General features: G+C 34.4%; 3 protein-coding genes across 3 annotated transcripts; 2 read left to right on the forward strand and 1 right to left on the reverse strand.

Moving 5' to 3' along the window:
- Nucleotides 1-2,928: 2,928 nt before the first annotated feature.
- LOC107864423 (aspartic proteinase 36) lies at nt 2,929-10,844 on the forward strand (the record flags this gene model as incomplete). Its single annotated transcript, XM_047408831.1, is given in 9 exon segments — nt 2,929-3,058; nt 3,180-3,427; nt 4,598-4,822; nt 6,452-6,614; nt 6,745-6,818; nt 7,536-7,623; nt 8,682-8,757; nt 9,742-9,813; nt 10,227-10,844. Coding segments are annotated over 9 exon segments (1,237 nt in total), but the record flags the coding sequence as incomplete, so codon positions are not given.
- A 2,600-nt stretch (nt 10,845-13,444) lies between these two features.
- On the forward strand, nt 13,445-21,864 carry LOC107864424 (uncharacterized WD repeat-containing protein C2A9.03). The gene is made up of 11 exons (XM_016710780.2): nt 13,445-13,618; nt 15,471-15,613; nt 15,999-16,166; nt 16,260-16,346; nt 17,024-17,158; nt 17,473-17,583; nt 17,984-18,075; nt 18,153-18,258; nt 19,247-19,333; nt 19,788-20,179; nt 21,574-21,864. The coding sequence occupies exons 2-11, from the start codon at nt 15,491-15,493 to the stop codon at nt 21,698-21,700; spliced, it is 1,428 nt and encodes a 475-aa protein (XP_016566266.2). The 5' UTR covers nt 13,445-13,618; nt 15,471-15,490; the 3' UTR covers nt 21,701-21,864.
- Nucleotides 21,865-24,017: 2,153 nt separating this feature from the next.
- LOC107864425 (cysteine-rich and transmembrane domain-containing protein WIH2) lies at nt 24,018-25,420 on the reverse strand (the record flags this gene model as incomplete). The annotated part of the gene is given in 3 exon segments (XM_016710782.2): nt 24,018-24,308; nt 25,075-25,255; nt 25,365-25,420. Coding segments are annotated over 3 exon segments (279 nt in total). The 3' UTR covers nt 24,018-24,262.
- Between the last annotated feature and the right edge of the window lie 2,030 nt (nt 25,421-27,450).

Below are 27,450 nucleotides of genomic sequence, written 5' to 3' on the forward strand. Positions count from 1 at the left end.
TGTAATTATACATTAGCTATGTATGACCTAGCGGTTAATGAAGTGGATTGAGAATCATAAGGTCTTTGGTTCAAATCCCGATATTGACAAGAACGCTTAGTGATTTCTTTCCATATCGTACTCTTGGTGGACATAGTTATCTGGTACCTGTTGTAAGTGAGAAGTTCCTGGCTCCATGTGGACAGAGTTGTCTGGTACTTGTTGCTAATGGGAGGTGTCAGGTATCCTGTGACATATTAGGTATGTGTATGTGAAGTGGCAGAGTTGGAAATTCAACAAGAGGATTAAAAAGTTCTTTTTTTTTTACTTGTCGGAGTAATTTTAGTACTCTGTGTGTACTTTAGGGTTGTATACTTGTACATTAGATACGTGTATTGGAGTAGCTAAGAATTAAAACAAGGGGATTAAAAAAGATTTCTTGTTTTAGTTGTTGGGAGTAATTTTTGTTTAGTGTTTGTACTTTAGGCTTGTATACTTGTGCATTAGGTATAAGGGTGACACCTAGTGGTTAATGAATTGAGTTGAGAAAAGTGAAGTTCTTGGTTCAAATCCCAACACTAGGTGATTTCTTTCCATCTGTCGTAGTTTTGGTGGACAGAGTTACCTATTACCTGTTGTTGGACCCGGTGGGAGGTGTCAGGTTCCATGGGATAAGGTGGCCAGAGTTATCTGGTACATGTTGCTAATGGGAGGTACCAAGATACCTGGGAAATTATACCTTTGAAATTAGTTGAGGTGTGGGAAAGCTGGTTCAAACACTTGTATATTAGGTATGTGTGTGTGTAGTGGTGGAGCTAGGAATTAAAACAAGGGGATTTAATAAGTTTTCTTTTTTTACTTGTTGGGAGTAATTTTTGTATTGTGCGTGTACTTTAGGCTTGTATGTTTGAATTAGGTATGTGCATGTGTAGTGGTGGAGCTAGGAATTAAAACAAGAGGATAAAAAAGATTTCTTTTTTTACTTGTTGGGAGTAATTTTTGTATTGTGTTTGTATTTTAGGCTCGTATATTTGCAAATTAGGTATGTGTGGCCTAGTAGTAAATGAAGTGGGTTGAGAATCGTGAGGTTTTTGTTTCAAATCTCACTAGAGACAAACTACACTAGGTGACTTATTCCCATATGTCGTAGGCTCATAGCCTTGTCATAGCCTTGGTGGAGAGAGTTATCTGGTAGCTGGTAGCTGTTGTATGTTGGAGGTGCCAGGTATTCATTGGAGTTATTCGAGGTGTAAGAAAGCTGGCCCGAGTACTTGTATAGTAGGTATGTGTATCTGTAGTGGCGGAGTCAGGAATTCAATAATAGGATTAAAAAACTTTTCTTGTTTACTTGTTGGGAGTAATTTTTGTACTTTGTGTGTACTTTTTGCTTGTATACTTGTACATTAGGTATGTGTTATGCAGTAGCGGGGCTAGGACTTCAATAAGGCGATTAAAAAAAATATCTCATGCTAAGGGAATTCAATAACTTATATATAGGTGCAAGAAAAAAAAAACATTTTTTTTACCTTCTTACATAGTATAAATTTTCGACAAATCTTGAGCCGAGGGTCTACTGGAAACATCCTCTCTACCTTTGAGGTAGGGGCAAGGTTTGCATGTACTCAATTCAATTTTTCGACGAATTGAAACTCCTTGAACCCTTTTGGCCCCGCCCCTGTGTATGTGCATGTTACACATGTTAGAGACTAGTTAACCGAAGAAGATTTCATGTTATACAAGGCGTATCTGTGATATTCATAGCTGAGGCAGAAGTATAAACACATCTACTTTGGTCTGTTAGTTTGATGTACTGTACTTTGGGCTTTACTGCATGTACTGTTATTGCTTATACTGTTACTTTCTCTGATTTATCAATGGTAACCTGAATGTGGTGGTTACATGCCTACTCATTTTAGTGATAGACATCTATTTTGTTATGTGATAAATAGATTGTTTTGATTTGTTAAATTGGAATGTGTTTGCAAGTCGCTGCTAGTTGATAGTTACAACAACAACAACATAACCAATATAATCTCACAAGTGGGATCTGGGAAGGGTGATGTGCACGCAGCCTTACCCCTACCTTGTGAAGGTAGAGAGACTGCTAGTTGGTAGTTAATTTGCTAAAACAGGCTACTTTGAACTATAGAGGAAAATTATTAATGTGGCTTTTTCTAAAGTCGAGTTGAGTTTAGTGGCAAAGTTGCTATTAATTTGTAAAACAAATGGAGAATAGTCTGGATTGCGGAGATCACATTCCAAATTGCGACTGAACTATTGTAGCGTCCTGGGAGTGGTGAACACTATTGTTAATTCAATTAGTGAATAGCGTCAAGTTGGCACTTATATGATGGTGCTTTCTGGTACTGGCTGCGTTGTGGGAATGTAAGTGGTTGAGCATATAGTGGAACAATTGATGCTTTAGTTCGTGGTAGCACATCATTTTACTGAAGAGCAGTTGCTGGAGAGTATTTATTTCCCCAGCGATGATATGACAGCACATATGTATGCTTATTTTGGCTGTGACTGGAAATATCTTCTTAAATATGTTTTTGGAGAAACTTGATTAGTGCTTTGGATTTTGAATTTCTAGTTGATTGACAGAGTTTCCTTGAAGTTACAGGACGATTAAATTCATAAGCATGTAAATGTTTGACAAAAGTCAACTCAGATAGTGATGATTAGTTTTAAGAAGATGGTTGATGTTGAATACTCTTGTGCAGGTTTAGAAGTCCATGGCTGAAAAATAGTATTTCAGCGCTAAGGCTTACAAGCTTGGTTCTTAAATAAATTGAAGAATGATCCATGGATTTTTTGTGCAAGTTTCAGTTTGACGCAAACTAAATAACTTAAATAGCAAATTGCTTTGGAAAATCCTTACCTTTTTATTCAGTTGGGATATTTGAAGCGTGTTATTGAAATTATAATCTGAATTTTAATATATTATAGGCTTTACTATGCCAAGATTGGGATTGGAACACCATCAAATGATTATTATGTGCAAGTGGATACAGGAAGCGACATAATGTGGGTTAACTGCGCTGGATGTGATCAATGCCCCAGAAGAGGATATCATGGTGTACGTTTCTTAAGTTTCTGATTATATATCCCTATTCATCTCGCTGTATTTGCTTGCTCCCAGAAAATAGATCTATTATGCTCTCTTCCTCTCCTTTTAATGTAAACGTGTTTTTGGGCAGCTGGAGCTAGCATTTTACAACCAAAAGGATTCTCTCTCTGGTAAAGTAGTTTATTGTGGACACCAGTTCTGCAAGGATGTAAATGGAGGCTTGGTGTCAGGCTGCTATAGTAACAACTCATGTTATTTTCGTGAAAGTTACGGAGATGGAAGCTATAGTATGGGCTACTTTGTGGAGGATGTTGTTCAGTATGATCTAGTGTCTGGTGATCTCCAAACTAACTCAACAAATGGAACTGTAATCTTTGGGTAAGATGTATGTTGGATATATTCTGAGAACTGAAAGTACTTCAGTAGCTTGTTGATATCATATAATCCTCAGCTGAAACTTAATATCTAGACACTTATCAGTTAAGGGGGGGAGGGGAGAAGTCCTGCAGGGAAACATTGAGTAATCCTAGTAGTCCATCTTATTCTGTTTTTAGTTTTACTCATTGATGCCTTATTGGCTTGTATATTCTTGAATTGGTCATAATTTAATCTGGATTTGGCCTTGTTTTCCTGCTCTTCAGACCAGAAGTTAATTAAGACTATATAGTTTAGAGATATTTTTGGTGGGCCAGGAAGTTCATGCTATGTGATTTGGGAAATAGTTAAAATCGAAATATCTGCATCTGCTTTAGCGATTTGGCAAAGTTATCCCTAATTTACCCTATTTTCAGTTCACGAGTCGTTGATTTATGAATTTATACGTACTTGAAGTTGTTGTGTGATATTGTTCAGTTCATTTTCCATTTACAGCTGTCTTCAGAATAAACCTACTTAAAATTGAACTTTCCAGCACAACATTGTTTGTTGCTGGCACAGTTTAATATCATTATTGTAAGAGACTAGGAGCCCACCTTAGTAATTTTGAGCATAGAACTTTTTGGCAGGAACGTGTTCTATTGGAGTTAATATGTGCTGTCTGCCAAATGATGTTGATGAAGGCACGTGAAACAAGTTGCACCCCTAAAACATGCAAAAACAATTGCACCGGTCTACGTCTAATTGCATTTTGTTGCCTGATAATTTAAGATGCTTTCATTGTTTCCGGAGATTTTTAATGTGCTTTTGAGTTGTAGTAAAAGTTGTTTCTTACTGAGGGGAAGACTCTTTATAATTATTTGAAACCATCTTTTTATTAGTACTAATTAAAAAGTGAATCCTTAAATGTCTTTTTCTTATAGTAATTTGGCTCAAACACTTTTGGAAAGATTGGCCAAATGCAACGTGCTGTTCTAATACTAAACAGGAGCGCTTCTAAAGTACTTTTCCTGAAACTCCATTTGACAAAAGTACTTTTCAAACTAAGCAGATCGGAAGCTTGGTCAAACAACCTCTATTTTAGGTTGATATCTGGTGGCATATTGTATTTATTTTTTGTTCTTTTTCTCTTGTATTTTGTTTATTGACAATTCTTCCTCTTCTTTTGGGCAGGTGTGGGGGAACACAGTCTACAGATCTAAGGTCCTCCGATGACGCTCTTGATGGGGTTCTGGGATTTGGGAAATCAAATACATCCATGCTTTCCCAGCTGTCTTCGTCTGGAAAAGTGAAGAAAATGTTTGCTCATTGCTTGGACGGCAAAAATGGTGGTGGTATATTTGCCATTGGGAACGTTGTCAAACCAAAAGTAACCATGACAGCATTAGTACCAAACCAGTATGTGAACTGTCCCTCTGTATTGTAGTTATTTTAATGGACTTTTTGTTGGCTTTTAATATTTCAATCAACACAAATGTTAAATGGACCAGTGTCTAGCAGTAGTATATTATCAGGAAACCAATTCTTTTTAGGTTGTTAGTTTAAAGTCTTCAGCATAAATTTTGAAATTATGTCTCACTGATTCTCCTGTCAGACTCCATCTTTCTCCTTCAGGGCCTTGGTGAGACCCCTTATTTCTAGTCATCCCAAAAGGAAAAAGGAAAACAAAAGAAAAGGAGGATCCTTTATTATATTTTGCATTGTAGTTTCTCTTCAAAGTTTCCAAGTAGAGGGTGTTTGGATTGGCTTATTTTTAAGCTCTTTAGGCGTTTAAGCACTTTTTTTAAGTTTTGGTGGTGTTTGGGAAAGCTAAAAATTGCTTTTAAGCACTCTCTTTTAGGCCAAGAAAGTGTAAAAATAAGCCAAAAGCCAAAAGTTGGGTATTGCCAACTTATGGCTTTTAGCTTTTAGCTTATAAGCAACTTTTTAAAAGTCAATCCGAACACCGTGCTCATTTATTTTGACTTTGAGTAACATCCAGGGACCTTGTAACAATTTGTTTCCTGGAACTTGCTTATTTCCAGACTCCCTGCTACTGGAAAATATAGTAGACGTTTGGCCATGAAAATCACAGTTTTGGAGTTGGAATTGGAGTTAGAGTTGAAGTTGGAGTTGTGTTTGGTCATGAAAATCGGAGTTGTTTTTGAATTTTTGTGAGAGAAGTAGGAGTGTAAAATTAATTACGGCCAATCACCATTTTTGGAATAAATTAAGAAAAAAATCCGGTAAAAAGTAAAAAATTTCTTAAGGCCCAAGCAGGGGCATAATTAGTGTAGTCATTTGCTTCTTCTCTGTCCTCTGAATTCTGAGGACTTGGTCTGCAGTTAAATTCAGACTCAATCTATATAGGATGTAAGATTTAAATCTTTACTACTCTAAAGAGGGTTCTGAATGTGATAGAAACCATGAATTACTCATGTGGTGAAGAATGAGGTTAAATTTGACATTTTTTACAACAGTAACAACATAGTGTATGCAGACCTTACCCCTACCTTAAGCGTTAGAGAGGCTATTTTCGATACTTGACATTTCTTAAAAAGATGAATTAAGATGGGGCAGTACTTTTAGTCCAGGAAGTAGATTCATTTTGATCCTTTTTGCATAAGTAGAGAACTTCCACTAAAAGGAATTCTTATAGCCATGGTGGGATGGTGAGGTAATATCCTCCATGCGTCGTTTCATATTCTGCTAATGGTGTGACCCGTGTTCGTATGATCCTTATGAGGAACGCCCTCGTAACTTGAACTATTTCATGGATCTTTATATCTACTATATGTGCAAATATCAGTAAATGAGTTTACTTGATGCAGCTTAAATTGTTATTCTGTCTTCTTTTCGTTTATCTCTCTGTATATCTATCAAAAACCTTATCTATAAGAAGATCTCTAGTACAACTGGTCTTCCCAGTAAACGTTCTTCTCTTTTCAGATTTTTCTGAGTAATTCATCATCACCTTATCTGCGCTTTAGTTTGATAAATCAGAAAAATTTTAATGCTTCATACCGACATTATCATGATATAATCTAGGCAACACTACAATGTCAATATGACGGCTGTTGAAGTTGGTTATCAACTTCTAAACCTTTCCTCTGAAGTATTTACAAATGGAGCGAATGAGGGAGTTATTATTGACAGTGGAACAACCCTGGCTTATCTTCCTGAGGCTATTTATGGGCCACTAGTGAAAAAGGTAGTGAGCTATCCACCCTTAATCCTTTTGGAGGTCACTCTGTTACTAAAATGAATCATAAATGTTTAAATTTGAATTATAAATGTTGTTTCTAACATTTTGGCATTTATATATTTTAAATTATTGTTAGATACTCTCGTGGCAACCTGATCTAAGATTGCGTACAGTTCATGATGAGTATACATGTTTCGAATACTCTGAAAGGTATGGGGCATACTGAGTGGATTTAGTTGTTCGCTGTGACTACAGATGATCTGTTTAATTTTTTTCAACATGTAGATACTTTATGCTTTACATTTGTTTATCCAGAAACAGTGGCATTTGGAAGTTACGTTATATTGTATTACTTGAGATATGTCTTAACTGTTTAATCTGATTGAAAAAAATATTGACTACCAATTTTATCTCAAGATAAAGCTGTCAGTTGATATTAACATTAATGCCAAATTGATTATCTATTTAGTGGAAACTGGATATAAATGGAAGGACTGTTCAATTCTACTTCTACCTGTCAGTCTTTCGACCTGGTCTATATGTAGTCCAATCATTAGCCTGAAATTTTTCAGCATTTCTGGGTACTAAAATAGCCATGGTTTTCCGTATGTATATTATCTGTTGAACATGCAGCAACTTGATATAAGCTGCCGCAGCATTAATTTACTTTGAATATTTCACTTCAAGGAAACAATAGAAACTTAAAAGAAAAGAAAAACATTCCACTAATGTGGAGGTTTCCAATGGTCCATGCTAAGAGTGAACTATGTTAATGAATCAGATCCTTTGTTTCGTTATTTCTTTTTCTTCTTTTCTATGGATTACACTTTGTTCTTGAAGATTTCCCTTGCAGTTATGTGTGTGTACAGTTTCTTGAGCCTTTTAAATTCACTAAATTAAATTGCAACTTTCACGTCCAACTTGCAGTGTTGATGATGGATTCCCTCAAGTCAATTTTCAATTTGAAAATTCTCTTTCTTTAAGAGTTCGTCCACATGAGTATCTATTCCCTTTCGTAAGTATTTATTTTTTCCTTTACAAATCTTCTATTTTATCATTAAAAGTTTCAAATTTCTTTTTCCTAGGTACTTAGTAATGTTGTGGCTTTTGGAGTCTTTATCTTTTTTAGAATGGACTTGGTGAGTTATGATATATGATCATTATAGGACCATAAAAAATTGTTGGAAGTATAGACTGTCAATTGCTCAGCATTGCATAATTTCAAAGCAGTATGTGTATTTGTTACTTAGCTGAAATGGGCGGCAACTTCTCTTTTGTCATCTGAACATATTTCAGTTGTATGATGTCTCAGTAATATAGGCACATTCCTTGATTCAATCTGTTTTCCTATGTACAACAACTAAGCCCCAATTCATTCTGTTTTCCTATCTAATAGCTGTAAATGAAAGCAAACAATTCCTCTGAAGCATAATATCAACTTGTTTAAGCATAGCCATCTGCTGACATAGGACGGTTCATATCAACTTGTCTGAGTATATAGCCATCCGCTGACATACACAACTGCAACAACTAAACCTTAAGCACAAGCTAGTGGGGTCAGCAATCCATCTGTTTTGACATCCCCTAAGAAAATTCTCCATCTTCCAATCATCATTGTTACAAGATCTTCACCCATCAAGAAGTAAAATTCAATTATCAGGAGACTTTCATGTCTTCGATGAATTGATTTAGTTTAGGTAATGTGTTTCTAGTATTTGAGATCAATAGTTTTTGTATTGAAATGGATTGCCGCTCAATTTTTCTTTAAATTTAGCATTTACAGTTTTTAACTTTTCATTAGCCACATCATCTGAAAATGGAGGCTATCACCTTCAGAGTGAAAGCTGATATTGCTGCTTCAGAGATTTTGCTGCTATCCCTTGTATCTGTTTAAATAAAAAATTTTGGTGGTGGAAGTGGTGCTAGGATCAACGTGGGATCATCCCTTTTTTCTATATAACTGCCCCTCTTCACACCCAGCATTTCATTTTATTGTTGGTCACACTTATTTATTACTTTGATATATTTTGTTTAGACACAACAGGAGACTTGATTCCTATTTGCTCTTTTTAGGAAGACTTATTTTGCATTGGATGGCAAAATAGTGGTAGTTTATCTCGTGACAAATGGAACCTCACGGTTTTTGGAGGTGCGTTTTACCTACGTATTGCTTATTTCATTTTGATTGCAAATTATTCGGCTGTCTTTGAACTGGAGGAAGTTTTGGTTTAATTTTATTCAGCTTGGCAGCAGAGTATAATAACTCAGTACTTCTACGGTTATCCTTGCTGACTGTTTAATTACTTCCGTTGTGCTGGATTTCTTGTCCATTTATGTATTTCTGTCGTTCTCCTGTTAGGTTCTACTGATGATAATTACATGGTTAATGGCTCACTTAGGCCCTGTGTTATTTTCACCTAGTTGATGTTCTTTTGCAACTCATTACGTTCCCAATTCTTTGGGAATTGATACTCTTTTAAAATTCTTTGTTGCGTTGATATCCAATGACGATCATTATGAACATCATCATGTTCTTAGCGAGTGAGATACTTGACACAGCAATGTCACTTGTTTGCCTCATGGTTTACCAAAAAGATTGGTGGAGGGAATGCCAACACATGAGACAAAGTTGTTCTCTGTTGTAAAAACTCATTCATATCTTAAACTAGCTTCTTGTTATACATCCTCCGTTCTAATTTTTTTGGCGGTACTCAATTGGTCTCGGTATTCAATATAGAAGGAAAGTTTACATAAGCTAAGTGTGCATAGAAAACAAAAATACCAGACCATTTCTCTTTATCCAGTGGGGCCTACAACAAGTAATATTTTGAGACAGACAAATAATAAAGAGTGTCAACCAAATTGGAGGGAGGAAGTAAGTATTTTGACATTGTTGGTGGCAGTTCTTTCCATTCTAGTATAGTGTGTTTATACTCAGGTTCTCTTCCAAGATCCTTTTACTATACTGTATTTTGTCAACTGCTATCTTTATCTGATCAAATATGCTTGTGACTTCTTTCAATCATGCTCTTAGGTGTCCTTGGATCTCTCTGAACTTAAAGATGATAATTGTTATCTGCAGTAAGTGATGTCTTCTTTTCTTCTGAAGCCTTGAAGTAAATGGTGTTTGCAGATTTGGTTCTCTCGAATAAGCTGGTGTTGTATGATCTTGAAAAGCAGGCCATTGGTTGGACCGAGTATAACTGTAAGTTGTACTACTTTGATACCTAAGTTATGTTTTGATGCCTGAATTAGATGTCGTGCCTTTTGAGTTTTGACAATGGGATATGGGTAACAGTATAGTTGTCCCTGGTCGGTGTTGGGATTCTCATTATATTTTCATGCTGCTTCCCGGTTCTGATATTCTAAACGAAGTTTAAAGAATGCTCGTGCAGTTGATCTGAATATAAAATACATCTCCAAGTCTGTTTCACAGTGACTAGTCCCTGTCACTACAGAGATCATCTCTAGTAATATCTGTAATTCCTTTACGTATGACGAACTGAATGATGCTGCGTGTCTGCTTGAAAATTTGAATTTAAAGAGATCTATCATATTGCTGCCTCCAACATTCAGTCTGTACCAACTCATCAAAATATAATTCGTGGTTTACTGCAGGCTCATCGAGCATTGGATTGAAGGATGAAATTACTGGTTCAGTACATTTAGTAGGCGCTCACTCTCTGTCAGGTGCTTCTAGTTTGACTGCTCAAATGGCTCTAACCTTCTTGTTACTAGTAGCTCTGCTGCAATATTCTCTATTTAGCGGGCAAAGCTGACATGAATATTAGCTCCCGGTACTTGAGACTCGGGTTAGGCAGCTTTTATACTGAAAGGGATTCTTCAAGTATTTACACAGCACAGCGATTCACCGGATGTCAAGTAGGAGTGTGCATATTTTACATACAGGATTGGCTGATGATAGGAAAACTAAGATACTGAACTTGCGAAGGCGCTTTTTTATTTGCTTTATAGAACAATTACTAGACCACTCCATTTTTGCATGAAGTTGGGTTGTAAAACACATGATGTAAATAGATCTCTGTACATATATCTTGATTCTTACAATATCCGGGACAACTATGTTGCTCGGACTCTTTGAAAATATCGACAGTTGGGTGTCAAATCCTCCAAAAGCAATGCATTTTTGGAGGATTCGAGCAACATAGCTGAATAGGCGTCAGTTCTTCTGTGCTTCCTTCTTATAATATTATAGTTTTTGAGTTGTTGTTTGAACATTCTTTTCTGGTGTAGCTGCATTAGTATAAGCTTGATGGACCTTATATTTTGTTACTATTATTTTTTTTCCTGGAAGGACCCTAACAAAATGCCTTGACCATAAAATAAGTATATCAACAAATAATGAAAGTCTCATTGCGGTTCTTGAGAGTCATTTTGACTAATTTTGTAATAAACGTGTCATAGTCGAATATTATATTTATTATTTTAGAATTATGCGAAAACGAAAGGGCAGTTAGTGTACTAAAGCCCTCGCTATACACAGAGTTTGAGTAAGTGTTGAACCACAAGGGTTTATCGTATGCATCCGTACACTTAAATTTCTACGAGAGGCTGATATACTATTCTTATTCTCTTTCTTGGTTGTGTGAGATCAAATCATTATTAAGAACTCCTAAGTACCAATTAAAAGTCTTTTGTTCAAAGAACACAAGCAAAAAACCAAAATGATTGTGACATTTGTAATGCAACATTTCAATAATTAGTAGAGGTGTGGCACTCAAATTAAGAATTAAACAAATTCTTGGAAAGTGATGGCTTAATAATAATCTATATATAATGTATGTATTCAATTATCTAACAGTCCTAAATGTGGGGTCAATCATATCATTTCATACTTCACATTAAGCTGGCAAATGTAGTCATGACTCATTATGAGTTAGCTAGAACTTATCTAGACTAACATTTTTTGGTATGATTGAAAAGTATGGTTCATAGCACCTAACCAAAAGTCCATAGCACCTAAAATTGGTCTCTTAATTTTGAGCAATTTCACCATCCCTTTATCAAATGTTTTGAGTTCGAATCCTGGATATGAGAAAATCCTTGGTAGGGAGCGTTACCCCTTGAATTGGCCCTGGCTGATGCAAATCTGAATTAGTTGGACTCCAATACGGATACCAGACACCGAATGAGAAACCAAAAAAAAAAAAACCTTCCCTTAAACTTTTGATTTAATGTTACTATACTCTTCAGCTTACGGAGGACACGATTCTTGATAGAAAGGTTTGGAGAACGTGAATTAAGGTAGAGGGTCCGTAGTAATAGGTAAGAGTGTTTTTGTTTGTATCTACACCTGTAGTTGTTTGTTCGTGGTGTTTCAATGTTGTCTTCGATTTCGAATAAAGAATTTATAGTATTACCTTGTGGGTGCCTAGTTTTCACTATTATCTAGCGGATTGTTATTCCATTTTTGTTGTGTGCTTTTATGTTTTATGTTTGTTGGTTGGTTATACAACTTGTACTGTTATCTGTCCTGAGCCGTGGATCTGTCGAAAACACCCTCTCTACTTCATCTGAGGCAGTGGTATGGACTGCGTACACTTTACTATCTGAAATCCGACTTTATACGAATATACTGGGTATTTAAATTACAGTCGAAAGTTGAATGGTAAATTTGGATTTTTTCTATTCGAAAAATCTGGACAATAGAATCCCTTCATTTCATGTTGAGGCTTCGTTAACGACAAAGACAAATACAAGACGGTTTGCTAACGACAATGATACATATAAAATATTATAAACTATAGCAAAAAACAAAAATAAATTTAGATCTTTTCTCTTGTGTTTACACTTAATTAGTTTAATTTAATAGTCAATGTATTTGTGTTTAATTACTCCTTAATTAGCAAATGACTAAGTAAATTTTATAGAAATGGTCATCAATTGGACAAAGTAGTCCAAAATTTCTTTCTAATACTTATTCGTACACGTTAATATCATCCAATAATGTTAAATTAATTTGTATGTAGCTGGATTAATTTATGCGATAAAAAATAAAAACGCTTAAGCCATCGATAGGATCCTAAACTTATTTTGAAATTTCATTTGAACCCCATTAACTCAGACTAGTACCTATCAAATTTCGAGTGGGTTAGAGGTCTGAGTTGAGGGGTTTAAGTGAAATTTCGAAATAAGTTAAGGGTTCTATCGATAACTTGAGCCGAAAAAAATCTTTAACTATCAGCTACACATCTAAATATACTATTAGAGATGACATAATACGTAACCCTAAATTTAACATCAAATTATAACATTCACCTTAAACTTTGACAGTGTACAAATAGGACATTTAACTATTTAAAACTTGAACAAATAAACACCCGATCTTATGTGGCAAAACGCATGTTGTACACGCAAAAAAGCGCGCGTCCGAGTTGGAATTGAAGGGTTCTTTTGCTCAACTTTTGTATAGTTAAAGGACCTATTTATACACCGATAAAGTTAAAAGTCATACTTATAATGTATTTTTTTATTAGGTGGCACCACATAAGTGGATTAGTAATCCACGTTAGAGCAAGTGAGGTATATGCGTGTAGTTGCAAAATCGGAGTGTCTTTTTATTCAGATTTTGTATAGTTAAAAGACCAACTTGTGCACTGTCAAAATTTAAGGTCAACGTTATAATTTAGTGTCAAGTTTAGGATCATATTTATGTATTATGCCTTTACTGTTACGTGAACTTAACTTTTTTGTATTAACACGCATTAATTAGATTTATGAGATATATATAATAACTCACGTTATCAATCCATGTCATTAATCACTAGGCGGCTTATATTATATTTGTCAATTGTCATGATAAGAAATACTGAGGCGTTGTCATGATAAGAAATACTGAGGCGTGCATTAATAACACTTTGCACAATAATAGTAATTTATAGTAAAATAAAATACTCAACTCCAACAAATAGGTAGCTATAAAATTAAGCTGAAAAATTCCCAAGAAAAAGAAGCTGAAAAATTCCCCAGAAAAAAAGAAAAATTTTCTGGTTAGTTCTCATACTTATGCACAGATTCCCATAAATAAATTTACTATTTCTTTGTTTGTTGTGATATTTTTGTTGGGTTTTATAGTCTTTAGCAGTAATTTCAGCAGGTTTTGTTCTTCTTAGTTCGAAGAAAAGATTATTTTTTTTAAAACTATTTTTGCTATTTCTTTGATTGTTGTGATTCTTTTGTGGGTTTATGGAGTTTTTTTAGCAGCAATTTCAGCATTGTAGTGTTCAATTGTTGTGGTTTGGTTCTGGGTAGTTCAAAGAAAGGATTTTTTTTACTATTTTATCTATTGTGATTCTTTTGTTGGCTTCTATGGAGATTTTCAGCATCATAGTGTTCAATTGTTGTGGTTTGTTTATTGGTAGTTCAAAGAAGATTTTTTTTGCTACTATTTTTGGTTTTTCTTTGTTTGTTGTGATTCTTTTGTTAGGTTTATGGAGATTTTCAGTAGTAATTTCAGCATTATAGTGTTCAATTGTTGTGGTTTGGTTCTTGGTAGTTCAAAGAAAAGATTTTTTTTTTCTTACTATTTTTGCTATTTCTTTGTTTGTTGTGATTCTTTTGTTGGGTTTTATGGAGATTTTCAGCAGTAATTTCAGCATTATAGTGTTCAATTGTTGTGGTTTGATTGTTGGTAGTTCAAAGAAAAGATTTTCTTTTACTGTTTTTGCTATTTCTTTGATGGTTGTGATTCTGTTGTTGGGTTTTATGGAGTTTTTCAGCAGTAATCTCAGCATTATAGTGTTCAGTTGTTGTGGTTTGGTTCTGGTTATTTCAAAGAAAAGCTTTTTTCTACTATTTTTACTATTTCTTTGTTTGTCGTGATTCTTTTGTTGTGTTTTATGGAGTTTTTAGCAGTATTTCAGCATTATAGTGTTCGATTGTTGTGGTTTGGTTCTGAGTAGCTCAAAGAAAGTCTTTTTTCTACTAGTTTTACTTTGTCTTTGTTGGCATAATACATAAATGTGTCCTTTAACTTGGTCTCAGCTACCTCCATCTTTGGGTGTGTGCAAGGAGATAGTTAACCTATCAAATCTACTATTTTTACTATTTCTTTGTGGCATCTACTGCTCACACGATTTGGCATGTAGTACGCATGCATCTCATGTGATTTACCATGTAGGACGCATGTATATACTTGTTCAACTTTATGATAGTTTAAGTTTCGACTTGTGCACACCCAAAGTTGGAGGGCTAGATGCTAATTGAGATCAAGTTAAATGGCATGTTTATGTATTATGCCTTCTTTATTTGTTGGATTGTTTTGGTGGTTTATGGAGCTTTCAACAGTAATCTCTGTATTATAGCATTTGATGGTTGTGGTTTGGTTCTGGGTAGTTCAAAGAAAAGATCTTTTGCTACTATTTTGTTTGGTAGAATGGTTCTCTGGTGTTGGATATGTATGATAAAAAGATGGGTAATTGCTAGTAGAATTGAATATTTTCCTTGGGTTTATGGAGTTATTAGCAATAACCTCAGCATTATAGCTTCAGTTGGGTTGTTCTGGGTAATTCAAAGAAAGATCTTTTATTTGTTTCGTCGAATGGTTTAATGGGTTTTGGCGTTTTGCTATATCTGGCCAAAATATAGGTAGAAGAATTGATGATAGTCTCAGCATTATGCTCTTCAATGCTAGTTTTGTTTTAGGAGTTTCTTGGTAGTTAAAATAAAGGTTTTTTTTTTCCTATTGATAGTTAAAACTTATTCTGGTTAACTCAGCATTTGACTAATTTCGATATTCCCCATTTCTTTCTTTGCCTTTTGTTCTGTTCTTGGGACTTGCTTTATCTACAAGTTTCATTTGGAAACAGTGCTTCGAGTTTTATTTTACTTTCTTGTATCCAGTTTGAAAGGTGTGGGAGGGCATGCCTCTTGAAAGGGTTGACCAATTGGATTACATGGCGGATGACCGGGAGGGGACTGATTCATCTGATGAATTTGAGGGGGGATTATATAATGAGGAGACAAACCTTGATGAATACGATATGGTTAGTAAAACATTACTTGAATTACTTATTCCTTCCTTTAGCCTTTATGGAATGTTGCCTTGTTCTACATTATTCCTCATTGGTTGTTTATAGTTCAACTAATTATTGCTTTAGCATATTTTAGACTCGACTCGCTTGGTGATAGTTATGTTGGCCAAAGGTCCATGATTTGAGAATATTCTTCTCTTTTTAAAATCTCTAATATTCAAGGTAGTATAACTGTTTTTGGTCCAATTTGAGGTCAAGTCATATTTATGTATCGTTGATGGATCGCTTGTATTTTGAGCTACCTGGAAGTATTGATAGCATTATGGGATAAATGAGGCATGATTACCTTACTGTCAGTTTATTTATTCATTCCTTTCTATTTGTGATATTCTTTTAGCCAACAAAAGTGACTGATACATCGGCTGCACAAGCAAGAAAAGGGAAGGATATACAAGGTATCGCATGGGAGGAATTGAATGTAACGAGGCAAAGCTACAGATTGACAAGGCTTGAACAGTACAGAAATTATGAGAACATCCCTTTGTCAGGGGAAGCTGTGGATAAGGTCTCCGGAACTGCAGTTTTTATATTTTATTTAGTTAAAGGGCTTCCATTTGGGTAAGATTCTCATTGGTACTGGTCATTTACCCATTTTCAGGAATGCAAACAAGTGGAAAAGGGTGGCAACTACTACGAATTCTTTTACAATGCAAGATCCGTGAAGCCTACAATACTCCATTTTCAGGTCTGCATTTAATCTGCAGATTCTGTATATGCTGTGTAACGCTGTTCTAACTTCTAGATGCAAATAAATAGTTATCTCAGGTGGCTGTGAAGGACCTGTATTTCTTCTAGTTTGAGTTCTATTTAGCTTTTAAAAGTCAGAAAGATTCTTTAGTGGAAGTAACATCATTGTCATCTTGATACTTGATTAAGTAAAAAAAAACATGTGTCCTTGTGGCACTTCCTGTTAGCCATCTCTAAGATTAACGATGGTTTGTGTTTTCTATCCTTTAGAATTTGAAAAGATTTGTGTTTTAGTCACCTACTTAAAGATGACCTGCCAAATGTCTAAATGCTGGATTCTTAATGCTACAGCAGCAACTTATTTTGGACGACTTCTATGGGAATCAGCATGAAGAACAAAAGAATTGAAGAGAAAAGGATCATGTTCTTAAAGATTTTCCTGTTCTGTGCCTGACACAGTTTTCTTGTGTTTTATTTTTCTTTTCCCTTTCATATTGAAATGAAAAACAAGAAGTCGTTTATATTTCCCTCCGGTGATAGATAAAAATATTAGGTTTCCAAATGAATTATTTCCTTATTGTGCTTTTCATGTCAGTTGTTATCTTCCAAGTGATGCTTTCGGTCAATTTGCTACGTGGAGATCTTTCAGTGACTTCTTGTGCCTCTTGTTTGCAGCTAAGGAACTTGGTGTGGGCAACTTCGAAACATGACGTGTATTTGATTTCAAACGATTCACTTATGCATTGGTCATCAATTTCCCGCAACCTCTCAGAAGTTGTCAACTTCACTGGACGTATCGTACCGACAGAGGTAACTGAAAAGTATTTAGTGATGGTCCCCTACTTTATTTTTGCTATGCTCTTACTTCTTTCCCCTCCTATTATGCTTTATGTAGCGTTGAAAAAATGTGTCTTGCGTGCGTATGCCTCTCAGTACTCTGATTTATTGGCTTTGTTGTGGGTATGAGAGAAGTATTCTGTACCGTTACCTGCCGCAACACAGGAAAAAGAAGTTCCACCTCAATTTTTCCTTTTTAACATTTTTCTCTTTTCTTCATTAGGTGTATAACTACTTGTATTTCTGTTTCGTTTTTACCTATTCTTTCTGCTGTTTTGGTCCTCCAGAAATATGCAGGAAGTTTGTTAGAGGGTCTTACACTGACCCAAATCAGCACGATGGCGGTGAAGAACCGTTTTGTGGTTGCTGGGGGCTTCCAAGGAGAACTCATTTGTAAGGTCAGTTGGGGTATTTTCCTGTTCTCTTAACGACTGCTAATATTTGCGACTAGTTGGGACTTGGGTCAGCGAAAAAGAGCTGTTAGTTGGTGGAAACAGATACATAGTTAAATAAAAAAAGAAAGTTCCTTTCTGCTAAATCAACATGATACGAGGATGATTGATTAAATATGAGTAGAAGTACTAGTGCTTGGAGCTTATGTAGTGGAAGTGAAAATCTCCGTTCCTCTCCCGCCATTTTATTTTTAACTAAGGTGTCTATAACTTACTGGAAGATATTATGTCCCTACTAAATGGTTGGCTTACCATTATGAGCTATTAATATGATTTAGTCCTACTGATCTGTATACATCCTTGCTTTCTTTGTGGTATTTTCTTAACTTTGCTTCAAATATTGCAGAATTTGGACAAGCCGGGGGTTAGCTTCTGTGCAAGGACCACTTATGAGGATAACGCTATCACTAATGCCATTGAGATATATGAAAGCGTCAGGTAGTATGAATGTCATAATCAGTTGTTGAGCTACCTTGAAACTTCAACTGATGAAAGTAAGTGTAAACATTGTGCAGTTATGGGCCTCGTTTTATGGCAGCCAACAACGACTGTGGTGTGAGGGTGTACGACATGGAAAGATTTCAGCAGATGAACCACTTCCGCTTCCCTTGGCCAGTGAATGTCAGTTTTTAATGTGCTTTTACTGCAACTTTTGTTCTTCCCTTTTCTTTGCTTTTTTTGATTTCCTATCATTAGTTACTGATGTAGTTTTTGGTTGTCCATGAAGCATAAATATACTTTCTTTTTCATACAAATGAACTGACAGGTTGTGGAAAAGTTCCAAACTGGTAATTGTGATTATCATGATCATCAGCGTCAGCATCGTCATCTATTGGGTGTTAGTGGGATAGAGTAGTTTCATGAATGTCTAGTATGCTCTTTTCTTAATCAAATGAAATTCTAGTACGAGGCTTTAGATGGACTGCAACTTTCTGATTTGAATTGAGGCTGGAAGTGATTATTTTGTAGGTTCTTTCTTATAGTACCTTGTATTGCGATAGCCTGCTATCTGAGTGATGATCAAAGAATTTTATACGTTCAGGTTGAGTTGAGTGGTAGATTAGATGGGTTGGTTGGATGAAGGCCAAGCGGTTGAAGATAAATTCCGTCATTCACGTTCGTTTCATCTTATTGAACCAATTTATGGGGGTTGAATGTTTTAGATTTATCAGTGCCACAGTGGTTTTCAATGAGTACAATCGCTGTGGCTGATGGTGCAACTTCTTATATAGTAGATTGCCAACATGATCGCCTTTTGATCCTAGAGGGCTGAACTGGCGCGTAGATAGTGGAAACACGTAAGCTGTTGTCCTCTATCAAGAAGTTCCATCTAGCTTCCACTAGTTTCTTCAGATATAGTATGAGATTTTGCTATTAGTAAGCCGGGATTTTGTTCATCGGACTCAGGACCTTTTCCGTCATCCAGTTTGAATTGCATTTGCTCGGAGATTATAAGATTATAGATGTTTCAGTTCACTCCAATTTTAATCTGGATTAAGAATTACTTCTTCCTGTCTACATGCTTTATGTGCACAGATATTTCAATTCCGTTCGAAGCTGCTTCCTTCATGAGCTCATGTATTTTTAATTCCACTGGTAATTGATGCAGCACACCTCGATGAGCCCAGATTGCAAGCTTTTTACTGTTGTTGGTGATGATCTACATGGTTTACTTGTTGATTCCCGCAGTGGAAAGGTATGATAGATTTTTAACCATTACCTTCTTTAGTCCTTTGTTTCACTCTGATGGTAGTATTGATCGTTCAATTCAGAGGAAATGAATACATACTCCTCACTTATACTACATCTACAGACAAATCAGATGAAGTGCAACTTTTTTGATTATGTAAATATGTTATATCATTTTTATTTTTTTTTCAAAGTCAGAAGGCATGCTGAAGCACGTTAGGTCGATATAGTTACTGCACGTATGATGAGGTGATTGTTTGGCAAAATTATTCCCGAAGAAAATTGCAAAGAGTCGCTATGTGTGTTTGTTTCTTGTATTTTCTCATATAGATCTTTCTTGTGGGAGCGAAATTTGTTTGAACTCACTCTAGTGGTCCATATATTTTTTCGGCTTTCATATGAATTCGCCATTTGCCGAACTTCCAAAATCTGATCTATGGTAGTTTGTTTACTGTTAACAGACGGTGGCGTCGATCATTGGTCACTTAGACTACTCTTTTGCTTGTGCGTGGCATCCCGATGGCCATACATTCGCCACTGGGAATCAAGATAAGACGTGTCGAATTTGGGACTTGAGAAACTTGTCCTCGTCTACGGCCATTCTGAAGGGTAACATCGGTGCTGCTCGATCTATCCGTTTCTCATCGGATGGACGGTTCCTGGTAGTGGCTGAACCTGCAGATTTTGTCCACATTTACAGTACTGAGTCAGACTACAAGAAACGTCAGGAAATTGATCTTTTCGGTGAGATATCAGGGGTATCTCTGAGTCCAGACGACGAGTCCCTTTACATTGGTATCTGGGATCGAACATATGGAAGCTTGCTAGAATACAACCGAAGGCGTGCTTGTAGGTATCTTGATTCGTTCGCGTAATTCTTCAACCCTTTAGGACAAAAGGGTTCTGCAGTTTATTCTCATTGAGCCCCAGGTTATATACAACCTCACTGATGTACCATTTTGCTTCTCTTTTACAAAAAGGAACAGCATGCATGTCTGTTAACTGTCACAGGAATACTAAAGTTGTTGATAAGGAAAATGAAATCTTGAAAGATAGTTCAATGTTTTTGTTTTCTGACTTGCATATAAAGGCCGGTCCTCGGGGCTCTGGTCTTGTGGTAAGAGTGTGTAACGCCTCCAGACTGCAGCACACGGTGCTTACGACCCCAAAGGATCACAAGCTAATCCATGTGAGCACTGAATAATAATACTGAAAACATATGCGGAAGTATAACTGTTAATGCCATAAGGTTCTCAAAATACTGAAAATAACATCTGAAAACTGAAATACTGACCGTGCTAGTCTGAAAGCCTCTAACTTTCTGAGTATGGAGTTGATGAGACAAACCCTCAACTAACTCCGACTGAAATAATTACTGAACTAACTGAAATACTAAAATGCTGAAATGAAACAATATCCTCGATGGATGAGGACTCACTATTGAATTTGCTGCTGATATCTTGAGCTGCTAAGTATGATCAGGAATTTGTGCGTCTGGACCTAGTATAGTATTCAAATTTATAGACTAGTTATGTCAATTTTTAAAAATATATGTACAGTATTTTCTAATAATGCTAACTTCAAGGGGCAAGTAATAAATACTATATATTATCTAATTCTATTATAAATAAATTTTTGTATCATTAGTTCTACAACTTGTAAAATAATAATTTGTATATATGACTTAATTACAAGCTGTACGTAATTCACTTTTTAGGGAATAGCGAACAATTACATGATACTCTGACTAGTTTTAAAAAAACACTTGAATTAAGGACAAATACGTTTGGAACGAAGGAAAATATTTTTCACGTAAACTAACTAAATTTTATGTAGTTTTGAATTGATTTGAATGTATGACTTAAAGTCCAAATAATATTTAGTTTTATAAAGAACAAATTGAAGCACTAATCGAACCAAACCAATATTTTTGGGGGCGATAGTTGACATGATACTCTAAATATATTTTTTTAAAAAAACTTAAATTAATTTACCTGGTCATATGTTTTTTTTCTTTTTTGGTGGTTTAACGAATTGTTAATACTTTCCTTGCTTTAGTTACTAATTCACAATTCATATTAAATGATGACTTAAAAGTCAAAAAAAAAAAAGAAAAAATGGCAATTGGTTCTCTAAAGCACGTTATTGAAAGTCATAACTCCTGAAATAATCTAATTTTTTTGTTTGCTCTTTGTATTCGGTATTCGTTATTGAAGTTCGATTAAATATAAATTTAAATTTGTGTAGGAGAATCCCACATGGCGAGTATGGAGGGGAGGGTGAAACGCTCTCTAACAAACAACTTCATACCCCAAGCTCAAACCAGGAATCCGTTGTGAAGGAATACTTATCACTCCACCACAATTTCAGTTGATCCAAAAACAATTATGATACTGCAATCTAGCTAGCTCCCGCGATACGTGGTATCCTATTTATTTATTTTGTGTTGATCTTGCTATCATTCCCTTTAGCGTTTCGCCGTTTTCTAGTGTCTTAGTTTGACTTGACACGGTAAAATCATAAACATATTGTGTAAGAGTACACTTAGTTGAAGATGTCATAATTGTGAGTTGTGACCCTAAAAGCTATGGAGTTGCTAATCATAAAAGGTTGAAAATGACTAGGAAACAATACACACACACACCATATGATATAATTCCAAAACATGGAAATATCATGGAAAGTTTAGAAGAATGGTGGGATAAGATATGAATGGAAGGAAATTACCAATAATTCTTTCCCCCAAAATGGCTTATTATTACAACGTGTTTTTCATGAATTTATACAATCCTAATTGTTTCCAATAAACTTTTATTCGAACATAAATAAATTGTAATCACAAATAAAATATGAGGAAAATAAGATTTTTTTTTCCCGGATAAACGATACGGGTACAAATCTGTTCCTCTCTTGATTTTCTCCGTAATTCTCCGTAATTTCTTAATTCTTCTCTCTTGATTTTCTCCGTAATTCGAGGAACGTCTCTAACATAGGAATACTTAGATTTGATCTTCATATTATTTTCTCCGTAATTCGAGGAACGTCTCTAACATAGGAATACTTAGATTTGATCTTCATATTATCAAGAAGAGAGGTTTTGATCGAATATTCCATAAATTCCTGAAATATTCTATATATTTCTGAGATATTGGAGATTTCAATCTCTTTCCAAATAGGTTTATGGGATATTCAAGATGATTTTTCAAGATTAAACCATTCTTTTTATAGACATAATTTAGGATTAGGATAGCCTACAAGAACTCCAATAGAATTTGAATTCTTGTAGAGTTTTACAAGATTTCGATGTCTACACTAATATAGTACAATAATGTTTGGGATGATAATGAGATTGAAAGTGGAGCATGTTAGAGGTGTCAAATGGGTAGATAAGGTTGGATTTGAACAGATTAAAATGGATTAGATTAATAAATGAATGAATTATTGATCGATCAAAAGTTATTTGAATGAAAAAAGTTTGATTAAAAGTTAAAATGGACTAAAAGAAAGTCATGTATAAACTAAAAAGAGTTTGATCATATTTTCATGAGCTAATTAGCAACGAAGCTTTACCCAAAAAAGGTTTTATGGTCCTGCCCATTTAACATCCTCAGGTGAACAACACCAACATTTGAACTCAATTACAATTTTCCCATCTTGTCATGCTTATAATTTTAAGCCATTTAAGTACACCTAATTCAACTTTTTTCTTTTCTTATGACACCCCACCAAATTCAAATATATACGATGAATTTTATGAATCCTCATTTTTATGAACCCTCATGTTCATGAATAGTGGCATAATTATAAGCCTCTTTGGCCAACTTTAAGACATTTCATGTGCTTTGCATAACTTTTAAAAGTTAAAACGTGTGTAGCTAAAACTTTTAGATAAATATTTTTGAATAATAGTCGAAACTATTTTTCAAAAGCGAAAAATATATCTTTTCCGAACAGCGCTTATCACAAAAATTACCTTCAAATAAACGACTTCAAAGCTTGAGCCGGGGTCTATCGGAAACAGCCTTTCTACTTTTCCGAAGATAGTGGTATGAACTACATGCATTTTACCTTTTCCAGACCCCACTATGTGGAATACACTGGGTTTATTGTTGTTGTAAAGCTTGACCAAATAGACTATAAATACGACAAACCACCGACTCTTGACCCAAAGGTTGTATTCGCCACACATTAAATACAAATCAGCAACGTCTAGAGCAATGGCGAAGCCATTTTGCACCAGGAGTTCATCCGAACCCCCTTCGGCTAAAAAATATACTCCCTCCGTTTAAAAAAAATGATCTAGTTTGACCAAACACGGAGTTTAAGAAAATAAAAAAGACTTTTGAATCTTGTAGTGTTAAATTAAAGATATGTCAAATGTACCAAAATGCCCTTCAATCTTGTGGTCTTAAATATACCATGTGAAAAATTAGAATAAAAAAGTGAATAAAAAAGGAAATGAATCATTTTTTTTTAAACAAACTAAAAAGAAAAGTAAATCATTTTTTTTTAAACGAAGCGAGTACTGTTTTTATACTATTTTTACATGATTACAGATATTTTAATGCACATATAATAGATATTAAACCCCTTTGATTAATTCTCGTATATATACTTCTGAACCCTCTCAACGTAAATCCTGAATCCGCCACTATCCAAGCGCTTGGATTATAGACACATGAGGCGATAAATTGTTTAACCAAATCAAGGTGCATTGATTCACATATTGAGGTCCAAAACATAAAAAATAAAATACAATCTCTCACGTTGTACATAAACGTATAATTTGGCAAATAGACACCATAGCAAGATCAAATTATTTATAAATGACAGGACAACAAGGACAAAACACATACAAGGAAAATAATCTAGACTATGATAATGGATTTCAATCATCTTTTGTCATCAACACTTTGCGTACAGATCATTTACAGCATCAAAAGCATGCATCCAAGAGACAGCAACAGCAAAGAGCAGCCAAACTGAAAAAAAATAAAATAAAATAAATCGATTATTAATCCGACCGATAATTGGAAACAGCATGAGACTCGGTGTGTAGGAAGAACCGAACCACAAAGGTTTATTATAACCTAGCCTTATCTTGCATGAGGCTATTTTCAGCCAGTACCTCCCGGTTATACATGAGGTCAGCTTCACCAAGCAACTTGAAGTTTTGACCAAAATAAATTATTTTTTAAATCAATTCACCAGAGTAGTATGTTTTTAGAAAACTTTCCAAAACCAGTATAAACGTTATTAAGTTTTAAAAAAATTAACGGACACAAAATGAACAATGGACGACGTCAAAGCAGGAATCGTTACTGACCATAACGTTTTTGACTTAAAACCTCACCAATAATGAAGAGACTCTGCCAAATCAACTTTGTGAGTCTGATGTTGCAGAGTTGACTTAGAACTTCAGAGACTCTGCAACTCTGCCAAATAGCATGATGTGGCAGAGTTGCAGAGTCTTGTTAACGTTACTGTCATAAACTATTTCTAGTTTTAACACCGCTTTGATCCGTTAAATCTTTTTAAAACCTAATACATATTTTGATAAAAAATTCAGGCAACTCAGTCAACAAAACCTGAGGTCATACAGATCTTGATGAATCAAGTTCACATCAATTCATATCTTATCACACAAACAAGACATGGTCAACTCAATCCTATAAACCTCAGATCATACATAACACATCCATACAAGTCAACATATAGAAAAATAGAGTCACAATAAGGTGTACATACCATCCTTGCAATAATCCAGTACTACTAGATGATTGATGTTGTTGTTGAGGAGGTGGTGCACCATACTGAGGTGCATACTGTGGAGGGTACCCTTGTGGTGGATACCCTTGTTGAGGGTACCCTTGCTGCGGATATCCAGGTGGTGGGTATGAATCTTTTGGGTAACCTTCTGGTGGATACCCTAAATCACAAAAAATACCCCCAAAAAAATAAAAATCAATCAGATCTAATAACTAAAACAATTCACATACAACAAAGTCAGAGTTGTTTCTTCCTTTTTTTTTTTTTACCTTGTGGTGGAGGTACACCAACAGGAGGTTGTTGTTGATTGTAGTAACTCATTGTTGATGGATCTACTAGTTTAATCTAAGAGGAGAGTTATATTTATTTATTTTGTGTATTTGCTTAACCACAAAGAAAGATAATGGGGTACAGTGAAGAGGTGATATTTGTGAAGTTTTTATAGAGTAAAGTCAAAGGGGAAAACAAAGACGATTGCACATTCCAAGAAACTCTTATTTTTGTTTTTTTTATAATGTAATCTTTTCCCATGTTGTCATAGGTAGCTTTAATACGTACCCGCGTCCAATGCGCGGAAATTCTTTTTTATTTTTTTTAAAGAATTATTATAAAATTATGGTTTTATTTGATTGAAAAAAATTAATTCCTCCGTTTTAAAATAATTGAATTGTTGAAATATGACACAATTTTAAGAAAAAAAAGATAAAGATACTCCTTCCGTTCCAGATTGAGATGACACATTGATTAAGAAAAATAATTAATAACATGTCTAGTTTACCATAGTATCCCTATTAAATCATGTTTACATTTTAATTTGAAGAAAAAAAATGAATGCAAAGGGTAAAACATGGAAAAAAAATTGTCTCTTCTTGATTAATGGAAAAAGACTAGTAAAATGGGAAAATAAATTAGAAAATTTGGGACGAAGAGAGTATAAAATTATGGTTTTATTTGATTAAAAAAAATTACTCTCCTCGTTTCAAAATAATTGAATTGTTAAAATATGACACACTTTTAAGAAAAAAAGATTAAAATATAAATTAGTCATATTTTTTCATTTTTGTCCTTTTCAAATTCCAAAACATTAATAATCACCATTGGAACTCAATCTTGAAAATTTAATTAATAAAAGGTAAATTTAAAAAAAAAATAAAAAAAAATCAACATATATCTTGAATAATAAACAATTTAATTATTTTGAACACTAAAAAATACTCAACAATTCAATTATTTTGAAACGAAAGAAGTATTAAATTTTAAACTATTTTTATCCACAATTAGAAGTTAAGAAGCGAAGGAAAAAATTTACAGTAATTATTTTTTCCGTTATAAATTATCGTAAGATTTTATTGTATGTGCAGTAAGATTGAATTCCTAAAATTACTTCTCAAGATAAGAGGAAAAAATGTATCAAGATTGTTGAATAGAAAAACAAAATATGAATGCTTCTTTTGATATTAAGCTATTCCCATCACTAGTTTATATTCATTGTAATTTGTAAATAATACTTGGTCATTTGTTTAGATTGTGCAAACAGAGGATAATTATTCTCTGAGAATAGAAGGATTACTCTTAGCTTTAAACTAATCGAAGATTAAATTTGAAATTAACATTATCTCATGTTAGATGTGAAGTCCTAATTAATTTGGAAACTATTTTATCCCATGGTTTATATTGAAATGATGGAATATCCATATGAAAGGTGAGATAAGATAATTCGATGGGATATCCTTGCATCCTATCTCGTATATCAAATACTTCCTCCGTCCCAAATTATTAGACCCAAATTTTTTAATTTGATTTCTCATTTTACTTGTCTTTTTTTATTAATCAAGAAGAGATATTTTTTCCATATTTTACCTTTTGCATTAATTATTTTTTCTTCAAATAAAAATGTAAACATTATTTAATAGGAGTACTGTGTTAAACTAGCCATGTTATTAATTATTTTTCTTAATCAGAGTGTCATCTCAATTTGGGATGGGTAATTTAAGACAGAGGGAGTAATATCTTATATTATTTTATGGTCAAAGAGATGTAAAAAAGGACCCAAAAAAATTGTTGCAACGTAGTTAGGGGTAATTAATAGAACTCGGAACCAAAATAAGCCATAAAATTAAAAAAAAAAAAAAGTGATCAAAACAGGCCACCTATTTAAAAAGTTACAAAAATAAGCTAAATGTAATAAATTATTACGTGTTTCACTTTTTTTTCTTAACGATCAACACGGTCTGTAAAACGTAATAATTTATTACTTTTTCCACAAAAAAAAAATAGTGTGTTATCATATCTTCTTTATGTCAAATCATGTAGTTTGTAATAAATTATTACGTTTTACGAGCACTGTTTATAAAA

Source organism: Capsicum annuum, chromosome 3, assembly GCF_002878395.1.
Source record: "Capsicum annuum cultivar UCD-10X-F1 chromosome 3, UCD10Xv1.1, whole genome shotgun sequence".
NCBI lineage: Eukaryota > Viridiplantae > Streptophyta > Magnoliopsida > Solanales > Solanaceae > Capsicum > Capsicum annuum.

Coding starts and splice junctions, on each gene's coding strand:
- LOC107864424 (XM_016710780.2), top strand. CDS start 15,491: ATGCCTCTTGAAAGGGTTGACCAATTGGATTACATGGCGGATGACCGG. Junction 16,167..16,259: donor CAGGGGAAGCTGTGGATAAG/GTCTCCGGAACT, acceptor ACCCATTTTCAG/GAATGCAAACAAGTGGAAAA. Junction 18,076..18,152: donor GAGATATATGAAAGCGTCAG/GTAGTATGAATG, acceptor AACATTGTGCAG/TTATGGGCCTCGTTTTATGG.